The sequence below is a fragment of the Macaca fascicularis genome, chromosome 13 (genome assembly GCF_037993035.2).
Source record: "Macaca fascicularis isolate 582-1 chromosome 13, T2T-MFA8v1.1".
Classification (NCBI taxonomy): Eukaryota; Metazoa; Chordata; class Mammalia; order Primates; family Cercopithecidae; genus Macaca; species Macaca fascicularis.
The window spans coordinates 94948468-94975576 of record NC_088387.1 but is presented as its reverse complement, the minus strand read 5'-3'; the positions used below and the strand labels follow the sequence as shown (position 1 = coordinate 94975576).

General features: G+C 52.9%; 1 protein-coding gene across 9 annotated transcripts; it reads right to left on the bottom strand.

Moving 5' to 3' along the window:
• Positions 1-7637: 7637 nt before the first annotated feature.
• On the bottom strand, positions 7638-18727 carry SLC30A3 (solute carrier family 30 member 3). Of its 9 annotated transcripts, none has more exons than XM_074012129.1 (8): positions 17504-17739; positions 12462-12643; positions 11860-12029; positions 11604-11757; positions 10846-11044; positions 10479-10584; positions 10078-10212; positions 7638-8529 (listed from the first exon to the last, which is right to left on the bottom strand). In XM_074012129.1, the coding sequence occupies exons 3-8, from the start codon at positions 11975-11977 to the stop codon at positions 8381-8383; spliced, it is 861 nt and encodes a 286-aa protein (XP_073868230.1). In that variant the 5' UTR covers positions 11978-12029; positions 12462-12643; positions 17504-17739; the 3' UTR covers positions 7638-8380. The 9 variants fall into 9 exon arrangements, with proteins under 9 accessions (XP_073868230.1, XP_005576358.3, XP_045225529.1 ...); XM_005576301.4 differs by having other exon boundaries at positions 11860-12006; XM_045369594.3 differs by having other exon boundaries at positions 11860-11949.
• Between the last annotated feature and the right edge of the window lie 8382 nt (positions 18728-27109).

Below are 27109 nucleotides of genomic sequence, written 5' to 3'. Positions count from 1 at the left end.
ACACTTGCATGAATCCTTTGACTCTATCCCCCGCCTTGAAAGAAGTCTGGCTAACGTTGGGTTGCTATTACAGCCATTTTCTCCCACCTCTTCACTGTCCACCCTAGTGAAGGAGACAACCCCCTCAACATAGGTAGTCCACCTGGAGCTTTGTCAGCTGCACTCTAGTCCTCACCTTACAACTACCTACCTGAAACCATGGGCAAGTCAGTATGCCTGTAGGCTTTTAGTTTTTATATTTAAAATTTTTTTTTGAGATAGGGTCTCATTCTGTCACCTAGGCTAGAGTGCAGTGGCGCGATCTCAGCTCACTGCAGCCTTGACCTCGTGGGCTCAAGTGATCCTCCCACTTAAGCCTCCCAAGTAGCTGGGACCACAATGGCCATACCACCATGCCCGGCTAATTTTTTGTGGTTTTTTTGGTAGGGATGGGGTTTTGCCATGTCGCCCAGGCTGGTCTCAAACTCCTGGACTCAAGCAATCCTCCCCACTTAGCCTCCAGAAAAGCTGGGACTATAGGCACATGCCACCATGCCTGGCTAATTTTTGTTCTTTGTTTTGTTTTGTAGAGATGGGGATTCGCCATGTTGCCCAGGCTGGTCTATTCCTGGGCTCAAGTGATCCTCCCGCATCAGCCTCCTAAAGTGCTGGGATTACAGCCATGAGCCACCATGCCCAGCCCACCTATAGGCTTTAAAAGGGTAGTTGGCAATTCCCAGTGTAAAACTGCAAAGTGTCTGTAGTTCTGCAATAATATCCCCAGAGACAATAAGGGGGCATTGACCGGTGGAGGTGAGGAGCAGAAAATGAGGGTCAGGATGGGATGAGTGCTTACGGAAGACTCATCTGGCAGCAGTGCCTAGAAGAGGGAAAGGAGCCATTCCACCATCTGGAAGCCAATTAGGAAGTTGTTGCAGTAAACACAGCATGGATGACAAGGGTCTGGATTCAGAGACAGGAATAGATGTTATACGACTGAGGAGAGAGGAGAGTGAAGAATGACCGCACAGTGTGGGACCTCAAGACTGGAAGAATGAAGACTGATGAAGGTAGACCAGATAGCCAGTTTGGGGGAGGGGAGGGTTGATTCCCTTTGGGTGTGATACCTAGCTGCCATGGGCCATCTATATGGAGATGTTATGGAGGTAATGGAGCTGGGGAGTTGGAGCAAGCACAACAGAGACAGGTGGCATTTATATGTGACAACACAAGTGCCATGAGAGCAGGGACTTTATTCACTGATGTATCCCAAACACCCAGAACAAGGTTGAGCACATAGTAGGTGCTCAATAAACGTGTTGACTGAAGCATCAACATAAAGGTAATTGAAGCTTTTAAAATACGCATATTTGTAGAATGGGGGCAAGCCTCAATTTCAGCAAGGGCAGCAAGAGAACTCAGAAGAAAGCCCTCAAGAGGGCCAGGCGCTGTGGCTCACGCCTGTAATCCCAGCACTTTGGGAGGCCGCGGTGGGAGGATCACGAGGTCAGGAGATCGAGACCATCCTGGTCAACACGGTGAAACCCCGTCTCTACTAAAAATACAAAAAATTAGCCGGGCGCAGTGGTGGGCGCCTGTAGTCCCAGCTACTCCGGAGGCTGAGGCAGGAGAATGGCGTGAACCCGGGAGGCGGAGCTTGCAGTGAGCCGAGATCGCGCCACTGCACTCCAGCCTGGGAGACAGAGCGAGACTCCGTCTCAGAAAAAAAAGAAAAAAAAAAAAAAAAAGAAGAAAGCCCTCAAGAGGCCCAGAATTCCAAGTGTGTGAGGGACAGGACACGTATTGGCAGATTCAAATCCTGTAGCAGGCCAAAGAGAAGGAAATTTGAGGCAAGGACGTTGTCACAATAGTTGTTAGGCTGATGCTTTGTGGTGGTAAGCAGGTTTCACGAGGTTACTGAGGCACTGGTTTAGAAGCTGAGGTCATTTACCAAGTGGCAAGGAAAAAAATGGGTATTGAGATTGGGCGCTCAAAGGCTCTAGAGAAGGTCGGGGAAGCTGTGATGAATCTGCAGGAGATTAATAGAGTCACAAGCAAGACTTGAGGGAAAGCTAAACACTGAATTTGTGGTGGGGCTGGGGGAAGCCATGTCCAGGGCAGGGGTGTGGAAGGGCTTGTACTCCCTGGAGAACCCAAGAAATAGAAATGATTGCCTGCTTGAGAGCACCTGGATTGCTACCATCACATGCTCCCATCAGACACAGATTTATACCTCGGGAATCAGCATGTATGAAACCTGCTTGTTGGCCCATTGGTAGGAGCTGGGGATTAGAGGGTATGTTATGGACTTTGCATTGGCCTGATGTTTATCTCTTCACCATCCTTCCACCCATTCCTTCCATCACCAGCAGTCACACTGAGCATGTACTTGGTGTCTGGCTGTGAGTTAGATGCTGGGGGAGCATGCCTTCCTTTAAGGAGTGTGCAGTCAGTAGCCACTCCCCGTGTTACTGTGCCTCCCAGCAGTCCTGTGTGACCACGTCCTGGTCCAGCAGGATGGAGGGAAGCAGGGTGGCCATGCTTGGGCAGACTCCATGGTCAGGAAAAAGCAAGTCTGTTGTTTTAGGGTCTGAACCCTGCTTATTTTGGTAAGCTTTCTTATCTTTTTAATATTCTGGGTTCAGTTCCCTTCTATTTCTCCCCAGGTTTTTGGCTACAGTCCTTTAAATTAAATTTATAGCCATCATTGTTGAGCCAAAGCAAACAAGAGAATGGAATTGGAGGTTAAGGTTGTTTGGGTCATGTCCTCTGAGTGAGCTTCACCAGGCCCGGACTTCTTCCTGTCCCCAGGATGCTGTAGCCAGAGAGCAGGTGAGGGTGTCTGGGGTACTGCATGGGGAATGGCAAGAGCAGAGAGAGGCTAGGGCCAGGGCTGAAGGAGGGAGGCACCGGCTCTGGCAACCTGGGCCTTCCTGCCTATCCACCCTCCCCACGTTCTTTCTCTTGCCAGTTAAGGAAACAGGGCCTGCTTTGTGTATGGGGTTGCTGGTGATCACAGCTGCATCTGGGGGTGTGGTGGTGTACACGTGGAGTCCCAGCTGCTTAGGAAGCTGAGGCAGGAGGATTGTTTGAACCCAGGAGTTTGAGGCTAGCCTGAGCAGCATAGCAAGACCCCATCTCAAAAAAGAAAAAAGAAAAAGCCCACACACAGCTGCATCTGGGGCCTCAGGCTTTGCCCTGTTGGGGCCTGGGAACTGCCCCTCCAAGCACCCCTTGGAAGGTACTTACCAGGTACTGACGAGGTGGCCCTGGGAACTGCCAGAGTTGGGGGAAGGGAGGTTGGAGAGTTGAGAAGAGTACTCCAACTGTAAAAGGAACACCCTGAATACAGTTCTCCACAGTGAGGGGCTCTGCCTGGCGGAGGGGAAAAGGGTCTTCCCATCCTGACCCCAGTCCTGAGACTCACTGCAGAGACTTCCGGCTGCCTCTGCCGCTACCGTGGTGCAGGCCCCTGTGGGGGGCGCTGCTCCCCAGTCAGCGGGGTTCTAGGCAGCGGGAGGGCCAAATGCCTCCTTCAAGCTGGCTGCACTGGGGCCCTGACCGGGCGGGAGGGCCGATAGAGGGTGGTGCTTATCACCCGGGCTTCCTCTTGACCCTGCCCCCTGGGTCCTGGACCTTGGCCTTCACCTCTCAGACGTGGTGCAGGACTCACCCTGGGCCACTCCAGGTGGGCAGCCTGGGGAGAAGGGCAGGACCTGCCCATGTGCCCATGCTACCCCGCCCAGTCACTGCAGCACGAGGCTTCTAAGGTTCGCAACCTGCATTCTGGCCCCTTGGTCTCCAGTCTCTCCTTTGAACAGCCCTGCAGCTCGCAGCAGGGAAATCCAGCCTGCCTCTTTCCCTCCGCTCTCCATTTCACCCCTTCCCTAGCTGTCCCTCTTCTCTGGTTCCTTCCTCTCTGACCTGAAAGCCCTCCCCTCCCCGAGTTAATCAGCCATGTAAAGAGCTGGGGCTGGCTGAGGGATGGGCCCTCCCCCCTCCCCCACCTGCGTTGCTCTCCCCTGCCTTCCCCTCACCCCTCCCAGGCCCAGTCCCTTCCCCTCGACGTTCCCTCCTCCATCTATCATCAAGGAAGGGCACCCAGGGGAAAGGGACTTCTGGATAAGCAAGTGGAGGAGGAGGGGGATTGGAGGATAATGGGGGAGTGCAGGCAGCTCTGTAGATAAGGATTTCCTGGGCTCCCAGGGATGGCGGCCCAGTGTGAAGGTGGGAGAATGCTCCAGAGACCTGTCTCCTCATCCTCCCAATGCCTGAAGGTGGGTTGAAAGGCAGGGTGGCATGGAGAAAGGGCTGGGGACTTCCAGGGGCCAGAACCCAGAACCGTGGGAATCTCAGCCCTGACGGTCACCAGGGGCACGACCAAGGGCAGGTGAGCCTGCTTCTCCATCTGTCAGGTGCACAGGATACTGTTCGCGCCGCAGGTGAAGTAAGCTCAATGACTGCTGCTTCCTTTCCCTGCTGTTAGGGTGCTGGGCCACTCTGTTACCCTGAAATCTCTCCCCTACATCCTGGGTTCAACCCAAAAGCTAACTCTTGTACACACCTTCTATATACCAGGCATGCTCACGCCCATGATATCATGTAATCCCTATTTTATAATTGAGAAAGCTGAGATGCAGAGAAGTGAACTGTGACTAGAATCATAGTAGAAGGCAGAACAGAACCAGACGGCCTGACCCCAGAGCCCCAGGACAGGAGTGCCAGTGGCAGCAGGCTGCTGGAGGAGCTGGGGAAAGGTTTGCTGAGAAACTCAACTAGGCAAGAGCTTCAGAGGGGCCTAGAGTGGGAGTGAGAGCTTGGGCGTGTGCTGGCTGACCCAGGGGAAGTATTTTTCCCTCCCTGAGTCTCCTTCTTCTATGGACAGAAGATGGACTGGATGCCTGGTGAAGGCATGGCACAGATAGGACAGGCTGTGGCTTAAAGCATTTCATAGGGTGAAAATTGAGTCCTCCTCTTCCCCACCCTCCTTTCCTCTCCTCGATTTCCTCACTCTTCCCCACCCCCATCCTGTCACTTGGGGCCTATAATCAATGAGACGTAAAATGAGAAAGTATCAGGAACCAGCAAAGCATGGCGAGCAGCTGGGGCGGCCTTGCCGCCGGGTGTGATGGACTGCCAGCCTTTTGCCTCGCCAGCCTCCCACACCCTGACGTGGGCAGTGGCATCTCACCCAGCCTGGGCTAAGGCCCCTGGCTGGACATCAGGCAGGGGGCTAGCTCTGATGAGTCCAAAAGCCTCACCTTTAAAAAGGAATGAAATCTATGGTCTTGACATGGAAAGATGAGTCCAGGCTGCATGGTTGTCATAAACACAGGTTATATGATCTCACCTATAAGATGACGCCATTTTTTGTTATTATGTAGAAATACTGACCCCATACTGGGATTAGCAGTTTTTTCAGGAAGTAAGATTACAGGAGAAACATTCACTTTCTACTTTATATACTTTTCCTTTGTTGTACCCTTAAAACAAGTATATATTGCTTTTATAATAAAAATAATCTGATAATAAATGTATTTCCATTATGAGGAAGGCTCACAGAAATATGCATGGGCTATTGAAAATGCTCAATGTCCTTGCTTTGGGCTGGGATTTTATCAACATGGTGGGAAGGCCTAAAGCACCAGATCTAAAATCAAAGCACAGAGTCTAATTTTTTTTTTTTTTTTTGAGACAGTCTCCCTCTGTTGCCCAGGCTGGAGTGCAGTGGCACGATCTCAGCTCACTGCAACCTCTGCCTCCCGGGTTCAAGTGATTCTTCCTGCCTCAACCTCCTGAGTAGCTGGGTTTACTGGCACACGCCACCACACCCAGCTTTTTTTTTTTTTTTTTTTTGAGACAGAATTTCAGTCTTGTTGCCCAAACTGGACTACAATGACATGATCTTAGCTCACCGCAACCTCTGCCTCCCCCGGGTTCAAGCAATTCTCCTGCCTCAGCCTCCTGAGTAGCTGGGATTATAGGCACGCACCACCACGCCTGGCTAATTTATTTTTAGTAGAGACAGGGTTTCTCCATGTCGGTCATGCTGGTCTTGAACTCCTGACCTCAGGTGATCCACCCACCTCGGCCTCCCAAAGTGCTGGGATTACAGCACTGAGCCACTGCACCCAACCAAATTTTTGTATTTTTTAGTAGAGATAGGGTTTCATCATGTTTGAGACACAGTCTCACTCTGTTGCCCAGACTGGAGTGCAGTGGCACAATCATGGCTCACTGCAGCCTCAATGACCTGAGCTCAAGTGATTCTCCCCAGTTAGCCTCCCAAGTAACTGGGACTACAGGTACACACTACCATGCACAGCTAATTTTTGTATTTCTTGTACAGACAGAGTTTCACCATGTTGCCCAGGCTGATCTTGAACTCCTGGGGTCAAGTGATCTGCCTGCCTTAGCCTCCCAAAGTGCTGGGATTACAGGCGTGAGCCATCTTGCCTAGCTGATTTTTTTTTTTTTTTTTTTTAGATTCTCACTCTGTCGCTCAGGCTAGAGTGCAGTGGCATGATCATAGTTCATTGCAGCCTCAACCTCTTGGGCTCAAGTGATCCTCCCACCTCAGCCTCCTGAATAGCTGGGACCACATACATGCACCACCACACATAGCTAATTTATTTATATTTTTAATTTTTTTGTAGAGACAGGGTCTCACTATGTTGACCAGGCTGGTCTTGAACTCCTGGCCTCAAGTGATCCTCCTGCCTCAGCCTCTCAAAGTGCTGGCATGACAGACGAGAGCCACTGAACCCAGTGAGTTTGATTTTTTTTGAAACAAGGTCTTGCTCTGTTGCCCAGGTTGAAGTGCAGTGGCATGATCATGGCTGACTGCCGCCTTGACCTCCTGGGCTCAGGCAATCATCCTGCCTCAGCCTCCTGAATAGCTGGGACTACAGGTGTGCACCACCACACCCAGCTAATTTTAAAATTATCTGTAGAGACAGGGGTTTCCCTAGGTTGCCCAGTCTTGAACTCCTGGGCTCAAACAATCCTCCCACCTCAGCCTCCAAAGGGCTGGGATTACAGGCATAGGCCACTATGTCCAGCTTGAGTTTGCTTTTTTTAAAAGAGAAAATCAACAATCCCTTAATGAGCCTGATTTTAAGACTTAATGTGTCAAAATATGCAGTTCTTAAGACAAAGGGAGAATAGGTGTAAAAGAGGTCCTTGGTGTTCATAGCCTAAACCTGGACTCAGGGTTGGCTGCTATCAGGGTTGAGGGGTCCCTACTGCTGGACTCCTTAGACGGCCTGAGAACCAAGCCCACATCAATGCTATTCTCCCTCAAAGGGACCCAGCCTCCCTCCAGCCAGCCTGAGGCCCACTGGCATGCAGGGACCTCTGAGAACGAGTGACTCCCAGGGATTCCTTGGCTCCTTACCTTCCAGCCTTCTCCTGCAACCAAGCCTAGGACACATGGGATTCTCCCTGAGCCAAGGACCCAGGCATGCTGTGAGCCAGGGGAAGGGGAGTAAAGAGGCTGGTGGCTTTTACCTTACATCTGAGGGTGGAGGGGCTGGGAAAGTACAGGAGGTCTGTGGGAGGTCACTCCAGAGGCTGGGAAGGGACAGGAGGGATTTGGTTGTTCTCAAGTGACCTATTTGATTTCCCCCTCCTGAGGAGTCAGCACACAGGCTGAAAGATGCAGTGAGACACGAGTTTATTGGTGGAGCTGCAGCGGAGTCCTCCCTCTTTCAGGGATAGCCAAGGGCACAGCACCAACAGAGGGATGGAGAGACAGACCCCCAAACAGACACAAGGATGGAGCAGACTCACAGAGACCATAGCACAGCCACATAGGCACAGAGACACACAGGCCACAGCACCAAGAACAGACACACACACACACACACACACACACACACACACAGACAAAACCACAGGGCTAAGACACACGGACAAAGTGCGGGCTTGGGGCCCCTGCATAGACAGAGCGAGGGCCATGTGGGGAGGGGGCCCCTACTGACCTCCCCCAGGCATAGGCACACGAACAGCACATAGACAGGCAGATGCCCCCAGCCAGCCAGCCGGCCGGCCTGCCACACAGACAAATGGACGGCAGGGAAAGGATGTTCGTGGCTCTCCAGACCATGTGGAAAGGGCACCACAGGCCTTCGACACACCCTGCCACACTGAGGCCCGGGAGTCCCTGCCCCTGAACTAGTCACATCTATCCCCCTGACTCCCAACCCACTCTCCGCCACACTTTGGTCTTGCCCACTGGGGCTGGGGCTGGGGCTGAGGCTGGGGAAACTGGCAGGTGGAAGGAGGGAGAGAGGAAGGGGTATGGACTTGGCTCGGTCCCGTCTCTGTGATCAGGGCAGCAGATGCTGAGAGTCCGGGGCTGAGCCTCGGCCTGGCAGTGGGGTGAGGGCAGGGCCATGGCTCAGGCTTGTGGGGGCTCCTGGCAGCGCAGGCACTGGGCCATCTCCGGCTGGTACTGCTCGACCTGCAGGGTGCAGCTGGAGAATCCAAACCGGGAGTAGAGCCGGGATGAGGCTTCAGCCAGGACAGCTTCAGGGTCAGCAGTGGAGTCTGTGGGAGAGTGATAAGAGGCGGCATCAATCCCAGGGGAGTCAGGAACAGGCAGGGACTGAGATAAGGACAGGGAAAGGGGCTGCACAGCATTAAAGCCAGGCGTGAATGGGAGCCTGCTTTTCTTTCTGTGTTGTATGAACAGCATAAAAGTGTCAAATCAAATGTTGGAGAGACTCACCCTAATCAACCGTGCTAACACACTAAACTCTTCCCAGTCTCCTATTCTCTCCTGTCACTGAGTGTCAACAAACAGCTCAACGTTTCAACAGCCATATCACCCGATTTCCCAGGACAATCCAGATGTTAAATATCTGTCTCATTGTCCCTCTAGAGTTTCCATCAAATATCCTACAAATTATAATATTTTTGGCATCCAAATTGCATGACTCTGATTGCTTCTTGCATCTGGAAGAAACTCAAAAATCCTTTGTCAGCTCATGACTCACCATATATATTTTTAATAGTTGAATCATAATGTAGATGCAATTTTATATTCAGCTTTTTTTCTCAGCATTATACCATAAACATTTTTCCTAGTTGCTGTACAGTCTTCATATGCATCATTTTTAACAGTTACATGATACCTCAGGGTGGAGGTGCCGTAATTTACCTAACTGTGCCCCATCACTAGACCTGTAGGTACTAATGATCTTTTTTTTTATTTTTATTTTTTTAATAAAGAGCATCAGGACTCTCTCTTTTTTTTTTTTTTTGAGACGGAGTCTCACGCTGCTGCCCAGGCTGGAGTGCAGTGGCGTGATCTCGGCTCACTGCAAGCTCCGCCTCCTGGGTTCACGCCATTCTCCTGCCTCAGCCTCCTGAGTAGCTGGGACTACAGGCGCCCACCACCGAGCCCAGCTAATTTTTTGTATTTTTAGTAGAGACGGGGTTTCACTGTGGTCTCGATCTCCTGACCTTGTGATCCGCCCGCCTCGGCCTCCCAAAGTGCTGGGATTACAGGCTTGAGCCACCGCGCCCGGCCTCTCTTTTTTTTTTTGAGACAGAGTCTTGCTCTGTCGCCCAGGCTGGAGTGCAGTCGCACCATCTCGGCTCACTGCAAGCTCCACCTCCCAGGTTCAAGCGATTCTCCTGCCTCAGCCTCCTGAGTAGCTGGGACTACACGCATCCGCCACCACGCTGGGTTAATTTTTTGTATTTTTCAGTAGAGATGGGGTTTCACTCTAAAACCCAGATGGTCTCGATCTCCTGACCTTGTGATCCACCTGCCTTGGCCTCCCAAAGTGCTGGGATTACAGGCATGAGCCACCGCACCTGGCCACTAATGATCTTTTAAAGGGTTGTTGGTTCCCTGTGCTACTTCAAAGAGGGTGAAACCTCCCCCAGAACACTGCATCCAGTGGATGGAGACTCCTTGTGTCCAACATGCACGAGCGCGTGTGCGTGTGTGTGTGTGTATGTGAGAGACACAGACAAACACAGACAGATCAAGAAAGACTGAAACAATCCTAGTAACTCAAGCTATTGTCCCATGTTTGGGGTGGGGTATGTTCTAGGTAGTGACTAGCTGGGGCCAGTGAGACTCACCGATGGCCAGGTGTGCAGAGGCAACGTGGTAAGTGAGCGTAAGGGCCCACAGGTGCAGCTCATGGGTAGCCCGGACTCCTGGCACCGACAACAGCGTATCCCGCACAGGTTCGAACCCCACATTGCGGGGGGTACCTGCAACCAGCACCAGTCATGCCTTACTGCCAGGGCCACTCCTGCCCAGAAGCAGCACCCCCACCACGGGACTCCACCTCCCCTATCCTGTATCCACTCTCCTTTTACCCCTACAATTCACCCTATGCCCAAATCCTTGTTCCAGCAGCAGACCCCATGAGCCAAGCCTTCTTCCCGTACTCTCTTCAAAGCAAAAAGTGGTGGCCCAGTGCGAGAGTAAAGTCAGAGACAGCCGCAGGGGTGGGGAGCAGTGGTGCCCGACTCACCTTCCATGAGGATTCGAAGAACATCTCGGAGGGTGGGAGCCGTGGATCCAAGGGCACAGATGGAGAAGAGGAAGGTGCTGATGGGGTCGGCTGCCTTGTACTGAGGCTGCAGAGAAAGAGACCCCTAAGCCCAACAACCAGCAAGCTTCCAGGGGAAGATCTAGGGGTGTCTTGAACAAACAGGACCTGAGAGGCCCCTCAAAACCCTGCAGAGAGGACAGGGAACATGACTCATGTCTGGGAGAGTCCTGGGAGGTGGGAGGGAGGAGCTGGAGGGAGGGGAAGGAAGCTTTGGGACCTGGGAAGGAGGGGGCTGGGATGTGGAGTTGTGGGGAGGAAGGCTGGGGCAGGTCTCCAACAATGGTACCTTGAAGTAGATGAGGATGGAGGCAGCCAGTACCCCAAAGCTCTGCAGGAGGTCCCCCAACACGTGCACAAATGCTGCCCGGACGCTGGTGTTCCCCAGGGGCAGGGGCTCTTCAGGCCCCTCCTCCAGCGGTGCATACTCTGCTCCCCTAGACCCGTGGCTGTGGGGGGGTCCAGCCTGGTGCAGCACAAAGGCCATTCTGAGGGGGAAGCAAAGCAGCTCAGCCCAGGGGCCTGCTCCTGGCCTCCTATGCCCCATCTCCACGCCCCATTCTCTCACCTCCCCAGGAGCCCTTTCCCAGCCCCTGGAAAAAAACAGCGTTTTGCAAGAGAGACAAACAATGCAGCCTGGGGGAAAGAATACCAGACTTGGTGCCACACACGTGGATTCGGATGCTGGCTCTGTTACCTAAATAGATATATGACTGGGGCAAGTTACCTGTCAGGACTGACTGCATTAATGGTAAACTAGGGGTAATACTACCTACCTCATGGGGTGGCCACGAGGTTCAAATGCAATCATGTTGATGAAAGCCCTCATCAGAGTGGCTGGCCCATGGCAGGCCCTTAACAGAGATCTGCTGACTGAATTTTAGGTCTCTATCCCAGACCCTTCTCAGGCACACCCAGGGCAGCCCATGGAAAGCTGTGTGCGCATGTCTGTGTCTCTGGTGGGGAAGAGAAAGCTAGCTCTCCCATCCTGGAGGAAGACCCCTCGCCCTGGGCCCCACAAGGTGCCTGCTCCATACTGGGACGTACAACAGGTTGGCACAGACTGCGATGCTGGCGGTCAGCAGCATGGCACCCCCCTCGATGTGGTAGTCGCTGTGCAGCAGGCGGACGAAGGCCAGGTACAGGAGGATGCCAGTGACCATCCAGAGGGAGACCACAGAGGCCAAAGCCCCCAGAGTCTCTGCAGGGTAGGGGGGAGACAAGCTGTCAGAGACCTGCTTGGGACCCTGAGAGGTGCCCTCTGGCAAGACTGGAGAGTCACTGGGCCATGCAAGGGCCTTACCTGAACGGTGCCAGCCAAAGGTCATGGTGCGGGTGGCTGGACGGGTGGAAAGCCAGAGGGAGAAGAGGCTGCCCATCATGCTGCCCACATCTGCCAGCAAGTGGGCTGCGTCGGTCATGATGGCCAGGCTGTGTGCCAGATACCCGCCTGCCAGGGTGAAATGATGGAGTCTGCTTCCATTTAGAAAATATCATGTAGTGTGTATAGGCATGGAAAATAAATTGGGGGATATACACCAAAAATGTGAATTGGGGTTTTCTCAGGTGATGGGACTACAGGTATAATTAACTACTGTTATGGTCTTCTTTTCATTCATCTGTATTTTCTAACTTTTTCTACAATGATATATTTTATTTTAATAACAAGAAAATAAGGTTTTTAAAAGAAGCCAGCCCTGACCCATTGGCCCCAGACCTCGACTGGAATTCCCTTTGGTGCTCTGTCCCTCACCTCTCCCACTTCCTGAGTCCCGGGCACCCAGCTCCCCTATCCCAGCCATCCCCATCTTTGCATCTGCACCCAGGAACATCCCTGGGACTCTGGGTGGAGTGGCTTGCGCAGGTGTTGGGAGGATGGGGTTGAAGGGCTGCTCCCCAACTTACCGACCACCTCCCCAGCCATGAAGACAAAGCACACGGCACAGGCAGCATACAGCTGCTTCCGTGCATGCAGCCTCTCTGGGGTGAGACCCGGCGGCGGCAGGGGGTCCCTGTGGCAGTGGTGGAAGGGCATCTCCACAGGTTTGGGCTCCTCAGGAAGGGGCTCTGATGGCTCTGTGAAGAGACTGAGGCAAGCGACATGGTTCAACCTGGGCCTGGCCCACAGGCTGGCCTGCTCACTCCACGTCCTCAGTCCCCCATGCTGGCCTCATCAGACCATCTCTCGCTCCTTCCCCAGGCCTGGTCGTATCCGGGAGCTGTGTCAGCAGAGGGCCACATGAGAGATGGGGGCTAAATGAACAGGTCAGACCCCAGCCTCCCTTTTCCTTCCATACACAGAGTCACAGAATTTCACAGCTGGAAAGCACCTTACAGATGGTCTAGTCTAACTTTTTTAACAGATGGGGTTGGCCAGGAGTGGTAGCTCACACCTGTAATCCCAGCACTTTGGGAGGCCAAGGCAGGCAGATCACGAGGTCAGGAGATTGAGACCATCCTGGCCAACATGGTGAAACACCACCTCTACTAAAAATACAAAAATTAGCTGGGAGTGGTGGCACGTGCCTGTAATCCCAGCTACTCGGGAGGCTGAGGCAGGAGAATCGCTTGAACCTGGGAGCTGGAGGTTGCGGTGAGCCAAGATCGCATCACTGCATTCCAGCCTGGTGACAGAGTGAGACTCTGTCTCAAAAAAAAAAAAAAAAAAAGAGAGAGAGAGAGAGAGATGGGGTCTTGCTCTGTTGCCCAGGCTGGAGTACAGTGGTGTGATCAGAACTCACCACACACTTGAGCTCCTGGCCTCAAGTGATCCTCCCACCTCAGTTTACTGAGTTTCTGGGATTATGGGCGTGAGCCACCGCACCCAGCTCTAGTCTAACATTTTATTTATTTTTATTTATTTATTTATTTATTTATTTATTTATTTATTTTTATTGAGACGGAGTCTCGCTCTGTCGCCCAGGCTGGAGTGCAGTGGCCAGATCTCAGCTCACTGCAAGCTCCGCCTCCCGGGTTTACGCCATTCTCCTGCCTCAGCCTCCCGAGTAGCTGGGACTACAGGCGCCCGCCACCTCGCCTGGCTAGTTTTTTTGTATTTTTTAGTAGAGACGGGGTTTCACCGGGTTAGCCAGGATGGTCTCAATCTCCTGACCTCGTGATCCGCCCGTCTCGGCCTCCCAAAGTGCTGGGATTACAGGCTTGAGCCACCGTGCCCGGCCTACATTTTATTAAATAAGAAGCATGAGGCTCACAGAGTTGGGGGACACATGGAGGCCAACCCAGCTAGTTGCTAGAGCTGAGACTAGACCCCAACCAAATCAATTTCTTATGCTAGGCACCCCAAAATGAGCAGGATTCCTGCTGATCTCTGAGAGCTTTTGGTGAACAGAGCAAGTATGTACCTACACAATGATATAGAGCGAAGGTGGCCACTGTCATTAGGGCGCTTAGAGTGCTATCAGGGTTCTAAGGATGGAGGGCCAGACTAATTATAATGAGGAAATCAGGGAAACAGATGAAAGAGGTAACATGAGAAGGGCCTTGAAGAATGGAAAGGATTTTGATAAAGGCAGATGAATGCTATGCCACGTACACCAAGGCAGTATGAAGGGAAGGTGGAATGAAGTATAGAATGGGACTCACCATGTGTTCCTGGCCTTTGTGTGCCTCCTTTCCAGGCCCACCTCCCAGAGCCTCCACTCCCGGATCCTGCCCCCGCCCTCTCTAGACGTGCAGCTGAAGTGTGGCCCTTTAAGAGACGAGCGGGGACAGTCAGGCGCCCTGGCTCAAGCCTGTAATCCCAGCACTTTGGGAGGCCGAGATGGGCGGATCACGAGGTCAGGAGATTGAGACCATCCTGGCTAACACGGTGAAACCTGTCTCTACTAAAAATACAAAAAAAATTAGCCAGGCGTGGTGGTGGGCGCCTGTAGTCCCAGCTACTCCGGAGGCTGAGGCAGGAGAATGGCGTGAACCCGGGAGGCGGAGCTTACAGTGAGCCAAGATGGCACCACTGCACTCCAGCCTGGGCAACAGAGGGAGACTCCGTCTCAAAAAAAAAAAAAAGAAGGCCGGGCGCAGTGGCTCAAGCCTGTAATCCCAGCACTTTGGGAGGCCGAGACGGGCGGATCACGAGGTCAGGAGATCGAGACCATCCTGGCTAACCCGGTGAAACCCCGTCTCTACTAAAAAATACAAAAAACTAGCCGGGCGCGGTGGCGGGCGCCTGTAGTCCCAGCTACTCGGGAGGCTGAGGCAGGAGAATGGCGGGAACCCGGGAGGCGGAGCTTGCAGTGAGCTGAGATCCGGCCACTGCACTCCAGCCTGGGCGGCAGAGCGAGACTCCGTCTCAAAAAAAAAAAAAAAAAGAGACGAGCGAGACGTTGGGGCCAAAAAGTCTGATTCCTGGCACAGAGAACTGATGGCTAGATTCCAGAGCTGGTGTTGTCATGGGGAAGAAGGGGTGCAGTCTGCTATGGCTGAGGATGGCAGTGAGAGCAGCATGTTAATTGGACTTCAGTCTGACTATAAGCACCCAGCAGCGCCTACCTTAACTGCATGGTACCATAAGCCTCCCTTGACAAATGAATGGGGCTTGGGACCTCACCTAGGGCTGCCAGAGGCTGAGTGAGCTCAGGCTGAGTGCTAAGTCCATTCTGGTTCAATTCTCACCCTTGCCACTACCCAACCTGAACCCAGCAAGGACAGAATCTTCCACAGAATTCAGGACCTAAATAGAAAATACAGTACTAGAAATACTCATGGAGGTGTGACAAGAATACCCATGAGTAAAAACGAGGGCTCCAGATAGAAACGTGATCATAGCAGCAAAGTGGAGCGGGATGTCTGGGGCCTTCTGGCTGAAGACAATTCTGCCAAGTGGGTGAACTGAGTTTTGAGGGAGGTAGGGGGAACATCTGGTGCTTGTACAGAAAACTGAAATACTGGTAGATTAATTTCTTGAATTTCCAAAGCCCCATCCAAGACTTAGAATCTGGGCGTGTATGATTCTGGGTGTGTTTCCAGAGGAGATGGGGTAGTGAAGGAGGCTGTGAAACCATTCCTCATTCGTTCAATGAGGTGCACCAGGCAGAGCACACATAATGAAGCCTGGTCTGGTGGGAGAGACAGATTGTAACAAATGGCTTACTACACAAGGACAGGCTGATGTTAGGAGGGTTACAAACAAAGCAGTTTGGGGTGCAGGGAAGGCAGCACCCCCTCACAGGGGGCTCGGAGAACTTCACAGAGAAAGGCATGTTTAAGGAGATGAGACCTAGGTGGAGAAGGGTATTCCAGACATGTAGAATGACAAAGACAAGGTTTGTGGCATGGAGTCTAAGTGTGAAGTGTCAGGGGAGGGCTGAGGAGGAAAGTGATGGGCTCAAAGGAATATAAAGGAAGATACACTGACTGCTTGAACAAATATGTCCTAAGCACTGAGATGACCTTGTTAATGGGAGGAAGAGAAGAGAGGAGAGGAGATGGAGGAGTCTAGAATAGACCAGGCCAGAGCTTCCCTGGAGGGTCAGGTAGGTTAGGAAACGCCTTTCAGAAAATGCTGCAGGATTGGGTGACTAATGGCCATATGAGAGTGAAGATGGACTGGAGCTGGAGATGCGAGTCTGAAGAGCAGAGGCTGGGTGGCTCTGGGGGCAGTGGGCAACATTCATTCCCTGGCCTTGTAAAGCACAGCACAGCCAGTCATCAAGGTGGCCACCCATCAACAGGCAGCTCCCTTTTGTTCTGCATAAATTGGGCACTAAGGAAGCCTGGCTGTTGGTGTGTGGGGGTGTGTGCATGTGGGGTGGCTACATGCTGTTTAGAGATGAGGAAAGGCTGTTTCCTCTCCCTGGCCCTCCGAAACCCCCAACAAACAACCAATATTGAGTGGGGAAGAGGGGTGACGTAGCAGGGGCTGAACCAAAGTCAAAAGGACACCTGAAGAGATGCCAGGCCTACGGCAGAGCCCTCACTGCGTCTCTGCAGGCCCCTGCAGGAAGGGGTCCAGCTCCCTTCTGCTCGCCCCCGCCCCCAACCCGGCTTGAAGGCCCCCACCCAAGGAAAGAACGAGAAGCACACAGAAGCACCACGTCAGAGACAAAGGGAGAGGGACTAGGAGAGAAGCAGAAAGATTGAGAGAGATGGGGTAGAGAAAAAGCCAGAGACCCTGCCAAATTCCCGAGACAAACGGACGGTCAGCCGACCGACAAGATGGCCCGCGGGGGTGAGCAGGAAGGCCCGGCGGCCGCTCAGAGGGGCAGGCGGATGGCGGCGGCGGGCGCGGGGGCCGGCGGGGCGCGTTGGCGGTTCTCCTACCGCCCCCGGCCCGCTGTCCTGGCCGCTCTGCGCGCCTCATTTCACACCTCGCCGCCCCCGGCCCCGTCTGTGCGGAGCCGGGAATACCCCCGCTGCCCAGACCGCACCTGCTCCTTCCTCGCCGCCCCCTCGCTTCCCGGCGGCCTCCCGCCCCCCAGGGGCCCGCAGGACCTGCATGGAGCCCGGCCCATCATCGGGCCCTGGCGTCCACAGCTGGCCGCGGCTGGAGGGGGCGCGCGGAGGAAAGCCCCTGGGCCTCCAGAGGGAGCTCTGAAGTCTGGGCAGCTAGGGGCTCCCGCCCTGGGCCCGAGGCAATGAGGACCTCGAGGCACCTGGCAAGGGCTCCGGCCCGACGGAGCGGCAGCCGCTCCCAGGGAAGGCAGGCGCGGCGGGGGCGGCGGATGGGTCCGGCGACTTGGGACGCCGGCAGGAGGGGAGTGGGAGGCCGCTTCACCCAAGGAAATCAGGCAGCCGGGAGGAGGCGTAGTCGGCTGTGTAGGGCCGGGCGCTCCGTGCGGCCAGAGGGGACTAAGCGGGGTGCAGCGGAGACCAGGGACCCGCGGGGCGCCGGGACGGCCGCCGGGGCCCGCGCCGAGAGAGACAACGAAATGGACGGAGGGTAGTAGGGTGGCGCCCCCAGGCCGAGGGCCAGCTCAGGTCTGTCCTACCTCTTCAAACGCAGGCTGCCGCCGGCGCCACCACGGTCCAGGTGGCTCACCAGGCGAGTGGTCTCCGAGCCCCCGGCGGCGGGAGAGGGCTCCATGTTCCCGGTGCCCCGACCGTCGAGGCCCCACCGAGGGAGGGATAGGCCGGGCCGGCCCCGCGCCAAGTCCAAGCAGCCCGCCGACCCCCAGGATCCCCGCAGGGCGGCGGGGCCACTAGAGTGGAGCGAACTGCAGCGACTGTGGCGCGCGGAGTCCGAACTGCAGATCCCGCTGCCGCTGGAGCCCCGCCCCGCGTGGGGCGAGCTCCCCAAGCCCCGCCTCCAGGCTCCCCAGCCTCTCCCCACCCTTAAGCCCCGCCCCACTGCCAAAGCCCCATTTCCCCGCGCCAGAGCCCGGTGAAGGCGGCGGGAGCGCCCCGCCACCCGAGTTCTGGAGAACTCCTCATCTCCGCAGCCCCGTCCCCCAGGCGAGCTAGCCCCTCCTCTGCACAAAGTCCCGCCCACCGGTTCCAAGCCTCGCTCCTCAAGCCCAGGGACCTCACGACCAACCTTCGCCCAACGACCATCACTCTGTGCATGCCTGCACGGGGGGTGTCGCCCACCAAGCGGAGGCAGAAACAGGGGCGGACCCATTACCTATCTCCAGAGAACCAGAAAGAACGTGAGATGAGCGGTGACACACGGAGATTCCAGGGACTCCAGAAACCCCTCTACGGAGAATCTGGGGTCGGAATTCACTAGCCAAATCTGCTGCCAATCACTGTACCGCGAATGATCATTTATTTTTATACAGAAACATTGGGTGACAAGCTTCCTGCTCTCCTTCAACCCATTGTTATCCCTGCTTTTCAACTGAGTAAACTGAGACCCAGAGGAAGAAGAGTCCAAGGTCACGAAGGCTGTGAATGAAGGGCCCGGCCTGGACCCCCAACCTCTTTCCCTCCCCGGCTCTGGACGCCGCACTGGCAACTGGAGAGCGCGCACAGTCCTCTTACCGGCGGGGGCGGCCAGTGGAGTCGAGCCGCCTTTTTGGTGTCACGGCCACTGTTTATGGAGAGGGGGCTGAGGGGCAGCGTGTCAGCCAGTGATTCCCATCCTCCACACCTGCAGCGCCCTTCCGGACATTACCGCATTCTGCCTCATTTGGGGGAAACTAAAACCCAGGGGCGGGAGCGACTTACAGCAAAGTCGGTGGCCGAGCCTCAAGTCGAAGCTTCAAATGCTCAATGTTCTCTCCCCTCGCACCTGCCGCCACTGTAGAATGGGAGGGGGTGGGAAGAGGATTGTGCACTGGAAGCTATGACAGTCTGTGAAGAGGAGGGTCCGTAGGAGGAGGGGAGAGAGCGAGCAGGGATGGGGAAGCATGGAGGGTGGGAATGGTTAGTAAGCCCAGGCAAGAAACTCATCAGCCGCATCCTTCAGAACACACTGGGCGTCCTGAACTTAGGCTTCTGGGGACAGACACCTACCCTCGACAGTGTTATTCCAACGAGACCGCGAGTGCACTTTCAAAAAACAAAACAAAACAAAACAAAAAAACGGGAGCACGTGCCAGATACAGTGGTTGGAAGTGAGGGGGTTAACCCGGGAGAGCTTCGCGGAGGAGGTGAGGCTTAAATGGATTAGGCAAGCTGGGCGGCGGGCTGGCTGTTCCGGCGGGGGAGAGTGTGGCTTGGCTCGTGCCAAGGTGTGCGGGCGGCGCGTGCGAAGGGACTGTCCTGTGCGGCGGCTGCGGAGCCGCACGGGAGAGCCACAGGGGCTGCGCGCCCTCCGCGCCATCCCCGCCCCCGGCTGCGCCAGCCTTTCCTCGGCACCCGCCCCCGGCCTCCCCAGTCCAAAGCCCACGCTGGGTGAGGGGGCAAGGGAGAGAGGGGGTCTTTCTCCCTCCAACCTCCCCTTAAGGCGCGGAACTTGAGGGGCCTCTATTTCTCCTCGGGTCACAGGGAGGCAAATTGAGGCGGCCAGAGGGGGAAACCACCGGACAAGGTCACCTTGTCGGGCTACTTATCAGCGTCAAGGTGGAACCCAAGTCCCTGCCTAGCTATGCCAGGGCTCTGGGTACGTCGGGCCCGGCGCCGTCGGTTTTCTAAGCGCCGCACCCATCCTAGGGCTCTCCCCAATTCTGAGAACCCTGGAGCTGGGATGCGCAGGGGCCACCGTGCACTCCGTGGCTCGGATGCGGCAGCCTGGCCCGTAGATACCTGGGCGGGTGAGCTCGAGAATGGGGAAAAACTGTGGGGCCCTATGCGGGGAACGGGATTCTTGGCACGGCTCAGCCGATGACGACAACAGGGGACATAACAACAATGGCTTCCTCCGGGATTTCCCTTCCCGGGCAGCCGGCGCGGCCAGCAGCCTCGAGTGCCGGGAGGGGGCGCAGACGCCCTCACGTGCCCTGCCCGCCCCCACCGGGAGCCAGCAGGCGAGGAAGGCAGGGGCGCCTCGCAGCGCGTGGCCAAACGTGCCGCCTCCAGAAGCCGAGGGCGCCGGCGGTGGGAATACCAACCTTCACTTGAAAATTTATGTAAGGAAAGCTTGGCAGCGAAACAGGGTGCTTGCACCTGTTCCTCAAAGAGCTATCAAATGGCCCTGTGAAAATCTTTGCAAAGGGCCCTCGCGAATGCCAGGCCTCAAGTGCGATTCTCTGCACTGAGGTCAGGATTTAAGCTGGGCTAGAGATTTCAGGCAAAATTTAAAATGTAAGCATGTGGACAAGAGTGAACACCTGACAAGTCCAAGCCAAGCTGAAGAGCATGGACAGAGGAGGCAACTGGAGGTCCAACTTCTACTCCATTCTCCACTCATATGTCACCTCCAGGAAGCCTTTCCTTTCTTTTCCCAGACAGGGTATGTGTCCCTCCCTGCTTCTCTCAAGGCTCACACTGTGCTTATCTGATCCCAGCACTCACCTCATGGTGATGAAGTCCTTTGCTTGTCTGTCTGCCTGCTACAGGGCAAGCTCCCTGAAGGCAGGAATTGTGTCTTTCTCATCTGTGTTCCAAAACCCCACTCATGGCTGGCACACAGTCCTCAATTAAGCCATTCCAGAAAGGAGGAGCTAGCTGAGTGGAAGCAGGATGGAGGAGGGAGGATTTTAGCTGGTCACAGGGAGAATGAGGGAGGGCGGTAGCTTAAATGTCACTGCCTCGGGGAGGCCTTCCCTGGCCCCCACACTAGGTTAATTCTCATGTCATACACTCTCATCACACAATACTTTTTCTGTCTTTTTTTTTTTTTTTTTTCTTTTTGGAAACAGGGTCTCACTCTGTTGCTCAGGCTGGAGTGCAGTGGTACAAACAAGGCGCACCACAGCCTCGACCTCCTGGACTCAAGTGATCCTCCTGCCTCAGCCTCCCAAAGTGCTGGTACTACAGGTGTGAGCCACTGTGCTGCATCAACACACTATTTTTTTCTTTCAGCACTGATCATACTGTAAGTAAATTGTTACCTGGGAATTATTTGTTTCATCATTTGGCTTCCAGGCTACCATAATCTGGTTTTCCTCCTACTTCACTGGCTGTTTATTTTCAGTCCCCTTTGCTGGTTCCTCCCCACCTTCTCAATATTTTCTTGCTGAATTAGACTAGGCCTTGGTCACTGTCTTCTCTTCTTTCCACACTCACTCCCATGGAGTTATCATCCAGTTTCCGGTCTTTAAATACTATCCAATAACAGCAGAAAGTAATGATTGTTGAAGCTAGATGTTGGGTACATAGAGAGTCACTGTATCATTCTCTCTATTTTTGTATGGGTTTGAATTTTTCTATTAAAAATGATTGGCCGGGCGCGGTGGCTCACGCCTGTGATCCCAGCACTTTGGGAGGCCGAGGCGGGCGGATCACAAGGTCAGGAGATCGAGACCACGGTGAAACCCCGTCTCTACTAAAAATACAAAAAATTAGCCGGGCGCGGTTGTGGGCGCCTGTAGTCCCAGCTACTCGGGAGGCTGAGGCAGGAGAATGGCGTGAACCCGGGAGGCGGAGCTTGCAGTGAGCCGAGATCACGCCACTGCACTCCAGCCTGGGCAACAGAGCCAGACTCCGTCTCAAAAAAAAAAAAAAATGATTAAAAATAGCCTGGCGTGGTGGCTCACACCTGTAATTCCAGCATTTTGGGAGGCTGAGGCAGGCAGATCACTTGAGGTCAGAAGTTCGAGACTATCCTGGCCAACATGGTGAAACCCCATCTCTACTAAAAAATACAAAAATTAGCTGGGTGTGGTGGCATGCAACTATAGTCCCAGCTACTTGGGAGGCTGAGGCAGAAGAATCACTTGAATCCGGGAGGCGGAGGTTGCAGTGAGATGAGATCGTGCCGCTGCACTACAGCCTGGATGACAGAGTGAAACTCCATCTCGTAAATAAATAATAAATGGCATCTGTGCGGTGGTGACTCTCAGATCTCTCACTTGGACTCCAAACTCATATATCCACATGTCAGCTTGACATCTCTTCCTTCTTGTCTGGTAGGCAGGCCTATCAAGCTCCATAAGTCCAAAACTGAGCCCCTGATTGTCACCTCATCCTGAACCTTCTGTTTCTGCAGTCTTCCCATGTCAGAATATGGTAACTCCATCCTCCCATCTGCTCAGGCCAGACATCCTAGGGTCATCCTCGACAACTCTATTTTCACTCTACATCCAAGCTGTCAGCAAATCCTGATCCCGCCTTTTCCAAACCACCATCATCTGTCTTCTTGATACTGCAGTAGCCTCCTCCATGGTCTCCACGTTTCCATCCTTACTGCCCTCTAGTCTGTTCTCAACCAAGCAGCTAGGTAAACATAGGTCAGATTTGTCACTCGCCATCATACTCAGAGTACCAGCCAGAGTCCTTCTAATGGCCTGTAAGGGGTCCTACAGAATTTAGCTCCAGTGATCTCATTTCACACTTCTCCCACCTCACTCCCCAGCCATCCTGGCCTTCTTGTGAGTCCTACAACACACCAGGTATGCTCCCACCCCAGGGCCTTCACATTTGCTTATCTCACCAGCTGTAACGTACTCTGCCAGATGTACTCATGACCTCCTCCTCACATGCTTCAGGTCTTGACTCAGATATGATCTGGCCAGGCCCTCTCTGTTTGTTCTTTTAAAAACTGCAACCTGGCTGGATGCAGTGGCTCACACCTGTAATCCCAGCACTTTGGGAGGCCGAGGTGGGTGGATCACCTGAGGTCAGGAGTTTGAGACCAGCCTGGCCAATATGGGGAAACCCTGTCTGTACTAAAAATACAAAAATAAGCCGGGCGTGGTGACACGTGCCTGTAATCCCAGCTACTCTAGAGGCTGAGGCAGGAGAATCACTCAAACCTGGGAGGCGGAGGTTGCAGTGAGCCGAGATCTTGCCACTGCACTCCAGCCTGGGCAACAGAACAAGACTCCATCTCGAAAAACAACAACAACAACAACAACACTGAAACCTCTCCCCCAACATTCTATTTCTATTCCTTGCTTTATTTTTCTCCATAGCCATCATTACCATCTAACACACTGCATATTTTACTCATTTTGGGTTTTTTTTTTTTTTTTTTTTTTGAGACGGAGTCTCGCTCTGTCACTCAGGCTGGAGTGCAGTGGCTGGATCTCACTGCAAGCTCCGCCTCCCGGGTTTACGCCATTCTCCTGCCTCAGCCTCCCGAGTAGCTGGGACTACAGGCGCCCGCCACCTCGCCCGGCTAGTTTTTTTGTATTTTTTAGTAGAGACGGGGTTTCACCGTATTAGCCAGGATAGAACTCATTTTGTTTATTGTCTGCCCCTCTCGCCAGAATGTAAGCCCCATGATGGCAGAAATTCTGTCTGTTTTGCATGCTGCTGTATCCCCAGAACAGGGTCTGGTACATAATAGCACCCAGTAAATATTTGTTGAAGGTCTTAATGAACTCTGTCTCCCATATTAGGCTCTAATCTATGAGGGAAGAAAAAGAGTTTGACCACTTATTGTTGTATCCAAGGTACTAGGCATATATCAGTGCTTGGTTGATATTTGTTGAGTAAGTGAATTGATTAAGGAAAAGAATAGTTTATGGGGAGAAATGGTGTGAGAGCAATGGTACAGAGGTGAAGAAAAACAGAAATATTTAGTGAGGAGACCCATTTGATTGCTGTGAAAGGTTCACCTTAGGACAACAGTAGACAATGAGTTTGAAGGGGTAAATTGGCATAAGGTCAGAGTTCACTGCCAGATTTCAAAAGTGGTTTTGCATCTTGTGTGATGCTGTGAGCAAAGTAGTAAGATGGAAGCATGCTTTAAGAACAGTGATCCAGGCCGGGCGCGGTGGCTCAAGCCTGTAATCCCAGCACTTTGGGAGGCAGAGACGGGCGGATCACGAGGTCAGGAGATCGAGACCATCCTGGCTAACACGGTGAAACCCCGTCTCTACTAAAAATACAAAAAACTAGCCGGGCGAGGTGGCGGGCGCCTGTAGTCCCAGCTACTCGGGAGGCTGAGGCAGGAGAATGGCGTGAACCCGGGAGGCGGAGCTTGCAGTGAGCTGAGATCCGGCCACTGCACTCCAGCCCGGGCTACAGAGCAAGACTCCGTCTCAAAAAAAAAAAAAAAAAAAAGAACAGTGATCCTAGGCCGGGCACGGTGGCTCAAGCCGAGACAGGCGGATCACGAGGTCAGGAGATCAAGACCATCCTGGCTAACACAGTGAAACCCCGTCTCTACTAAAAAGAATACAAAAAACTATCCGGGCGAGGTGGCGGGCGCCTGTAGTCCCAGCTACTCGGGAGGCTGAGGCAGGAGAATGGCGTGAACCCGGGAGGCGAAGCTTGCAGTGAGCCCAGATCACGCCACTGCACTCCAGCCTGGGCGACAAAGCAAGACTCTGTCTCAAAAAAAAAAAAAAAAAAAAAAAAGGCCGGGCGCGGTGGCTCAAGCCTGTAATCCTAGCACTTTGGGAGGCCGAGACGGGCGGATCACAAGGTCAGCAGATCGAGACCATCCTGGTTAACACGGTGAAACCCTGTCTCTACTAAAAAATACAAAAAACTAGCCGGGCGAGGTGGCAGGCGCCTGTAGTCCCAGCTACTCGGGAGGCTGAGCCAGGAGAATGGCGTAAACCCGGGAGGCGGAGCTTGCAGTGAGCTGAGATCTGGCCACTGCACTCCAGCCTGGGCGACAGAGCTAGACTCCGTCTCAAAAAAAAAAAAGGAACAGTGATCTGGGAGCAGTATCCAGGATGAAGCCAGCAATGGGGAGAAAAGTTAGGAGGCTAGGACACCAGCCAGTGTGATATGGAAATCCTTTAACTGGGGTGCATCAAGGCTGTGGGAGCTGAGAAGAGACAAATGAAACAGAGATTTTGAAAAAAAAAAAATTATCAAGCTTTTTTAACCTAAATTTGGGGAAAAGAATGAGTCTCCAGTCTTAAAAATAGTCATAACATTAACAGAAATGGAGAAACAAACAAACAAACAAAAAACAGTCCAGGGGGAAAATGATGAATTCAGATTTTAGAGTGCGGTTTTTCTTTTTCTTTTTTTAATTTTTTTTTTTTTTTTTTTTTTGAGACGGAGTCTCGCTCTGTCGCCCAGGCTGGAGTGCAGTGGCACAATCTCGGCTCACTGCAACCTCAGTCTCCCTGGTTCAAGTGGTTCTCCTGCTCAGCCTCCCGAGTAACTGGGATTACAGGTGTGTACCACCATGCCTGGCTAATTCTGACTGTGGATTTTCTCTGCAGTTTGGTCCTTAAGCTTCTGCTTGTGCTCCTCTCTTCTTTAGAGAGTCAGTCTACACCCATGGTGGGTTAAACAGAAAGAAGTGATTTAAGGTCCAAAGTCTCTTCCCAAAACATAACCTGATGTTTTTCACTCCATTTAATCATTCTGCCTGAAATTCTATCTGTTATTCCTTTTGCATTAATGACAATTAAGAGGGTGAGGTATTAACTGTCTTTTCACTATCATCTAAATTACAGTGTTGTAATAAGATTGCTTTCTATCTACCCTGAGGGATGAGATCATTCTATGAAAGCAGTAGTTTTTATTAGAAGTATTGAAACAGAGGAAATGAGAGTGGTAATTTTGGAGTTCTGGCTGCTTGGGAGGACTGGGAGCAGTGTTTTGGATAGCCAGAGGGCAACAAGGTGGCACTGGGTAGGAGAACAAGAAAATGGGGTTCTAAGAGGCTCAGAAGAAGGATGGAAAGACACAGATAACAATTTGCAAATCTTAGGGGAGGGGAGGGACCCTGATTTTTCCTTTCTTGCCAGAGACAAAATGAAATGCAACCTTATAAAATCAGGAGATAGGATAGAAATAGCTAGTATAATAATAATAGTCATAATAATAAAGCATGTGCCTTGTGCTTTATTCACATTTAATCCTCATAACAACCCAAAGACACAGACACTATTATCTCCAGTTTACAGGTGAGACAGGTGCTGTTAGCCTAGTGTTGGGTCTGCAGAGTTTGGGGTTGCAGGTCAGAGAGGACAGGGACATGAAGCAGTCTCCTTTCTAGCTGAAAGCCTTCCACCTCCCATCCTGAGGTGTTTGGCCTGGGAAGCAGAGGCAAACACGATTGGGCGGGTGGTGGTGGTTTTGGTCACATGTAGTATACATGCCTTCTGCTGGGAGAGGGGAAAGAGGAACATTACCTGACATCACCCATGAGAGGATGTGAATATCCCCCACAGCTGTGGTCTGTCTATAGACTTGGATTTTAAAGTAGGAAGGAACAGTCACCGTGTAGATTCTGAACTTGGAGTCAGAAAACTCAGGTCAGATCTCACTGGATAACCTTTTTTTTTTTTTTTTTTTTTTTGAGACAGAGTCTTGCTCTGTCGCCCAGGCTGGGGTGCAGTGGCCGGATCTCAGCTCACTGCAAGCTCTGCCTCCCGGGTTTAGACCATTCTCCTGCCTCAGCCTCCCGAGTAGCTGGGACTACAGGCGCCCGCCACCTCGCCCGGCTAGTTTTTTGTATTTTTTAGTAGAGACGGGGTTTCACCGTGTTAGCCAGGATGGTCTCGATCTCCTGACCTCGTGATCCGCCCGTCTCGGCCTCCCAAAGTGCTGGGATTACAGGCTTGAGCCACCGCGCCCGGCCTGGATAACCTTAAGCAGGTCAATCCGTCTATCTGGGCTGCACTTTCTTCAATTATAAATTGAAGGTGTTGGACTCAAGTTAAATCTCTGAGGTCCCTTCCAGCTCAAAAACTGTATAATTTGCAAACCTGGTGGTTGAATGTGACAAATTATGATCTCTCTCTCTCCCACTGCATATGTTCCAGAGCGTGGTATTTTGGGTATAAATATGCCAATGTCTGCTGTCTTTATGTGTGTGTATTCCAGCTATATGACTAAAACTTTAGTTGTTTGTGGGTAAACAAGGGATGCTTCTTGGTTTTCTCCATGAGAGACCAAATGGCTCTGGGTGGTAGTAAACGAAACAATCACTGACTCAAGGTATGATGGGAGGGCAAATGATCCAAGAAATGGTTTTAGTCTGTAATCATTCTTTGGCAGTTATTTTTGGTTTTTTATTTTCATTCTTTTAAAAACCAAATCCAATTAAGTCTTGACATCAACCCTGTGAAATGGCACAGGTTTTTATAGAAGCAGAAAAATAGACACAGAGATGAAATGATTTGTCTAAAATCACA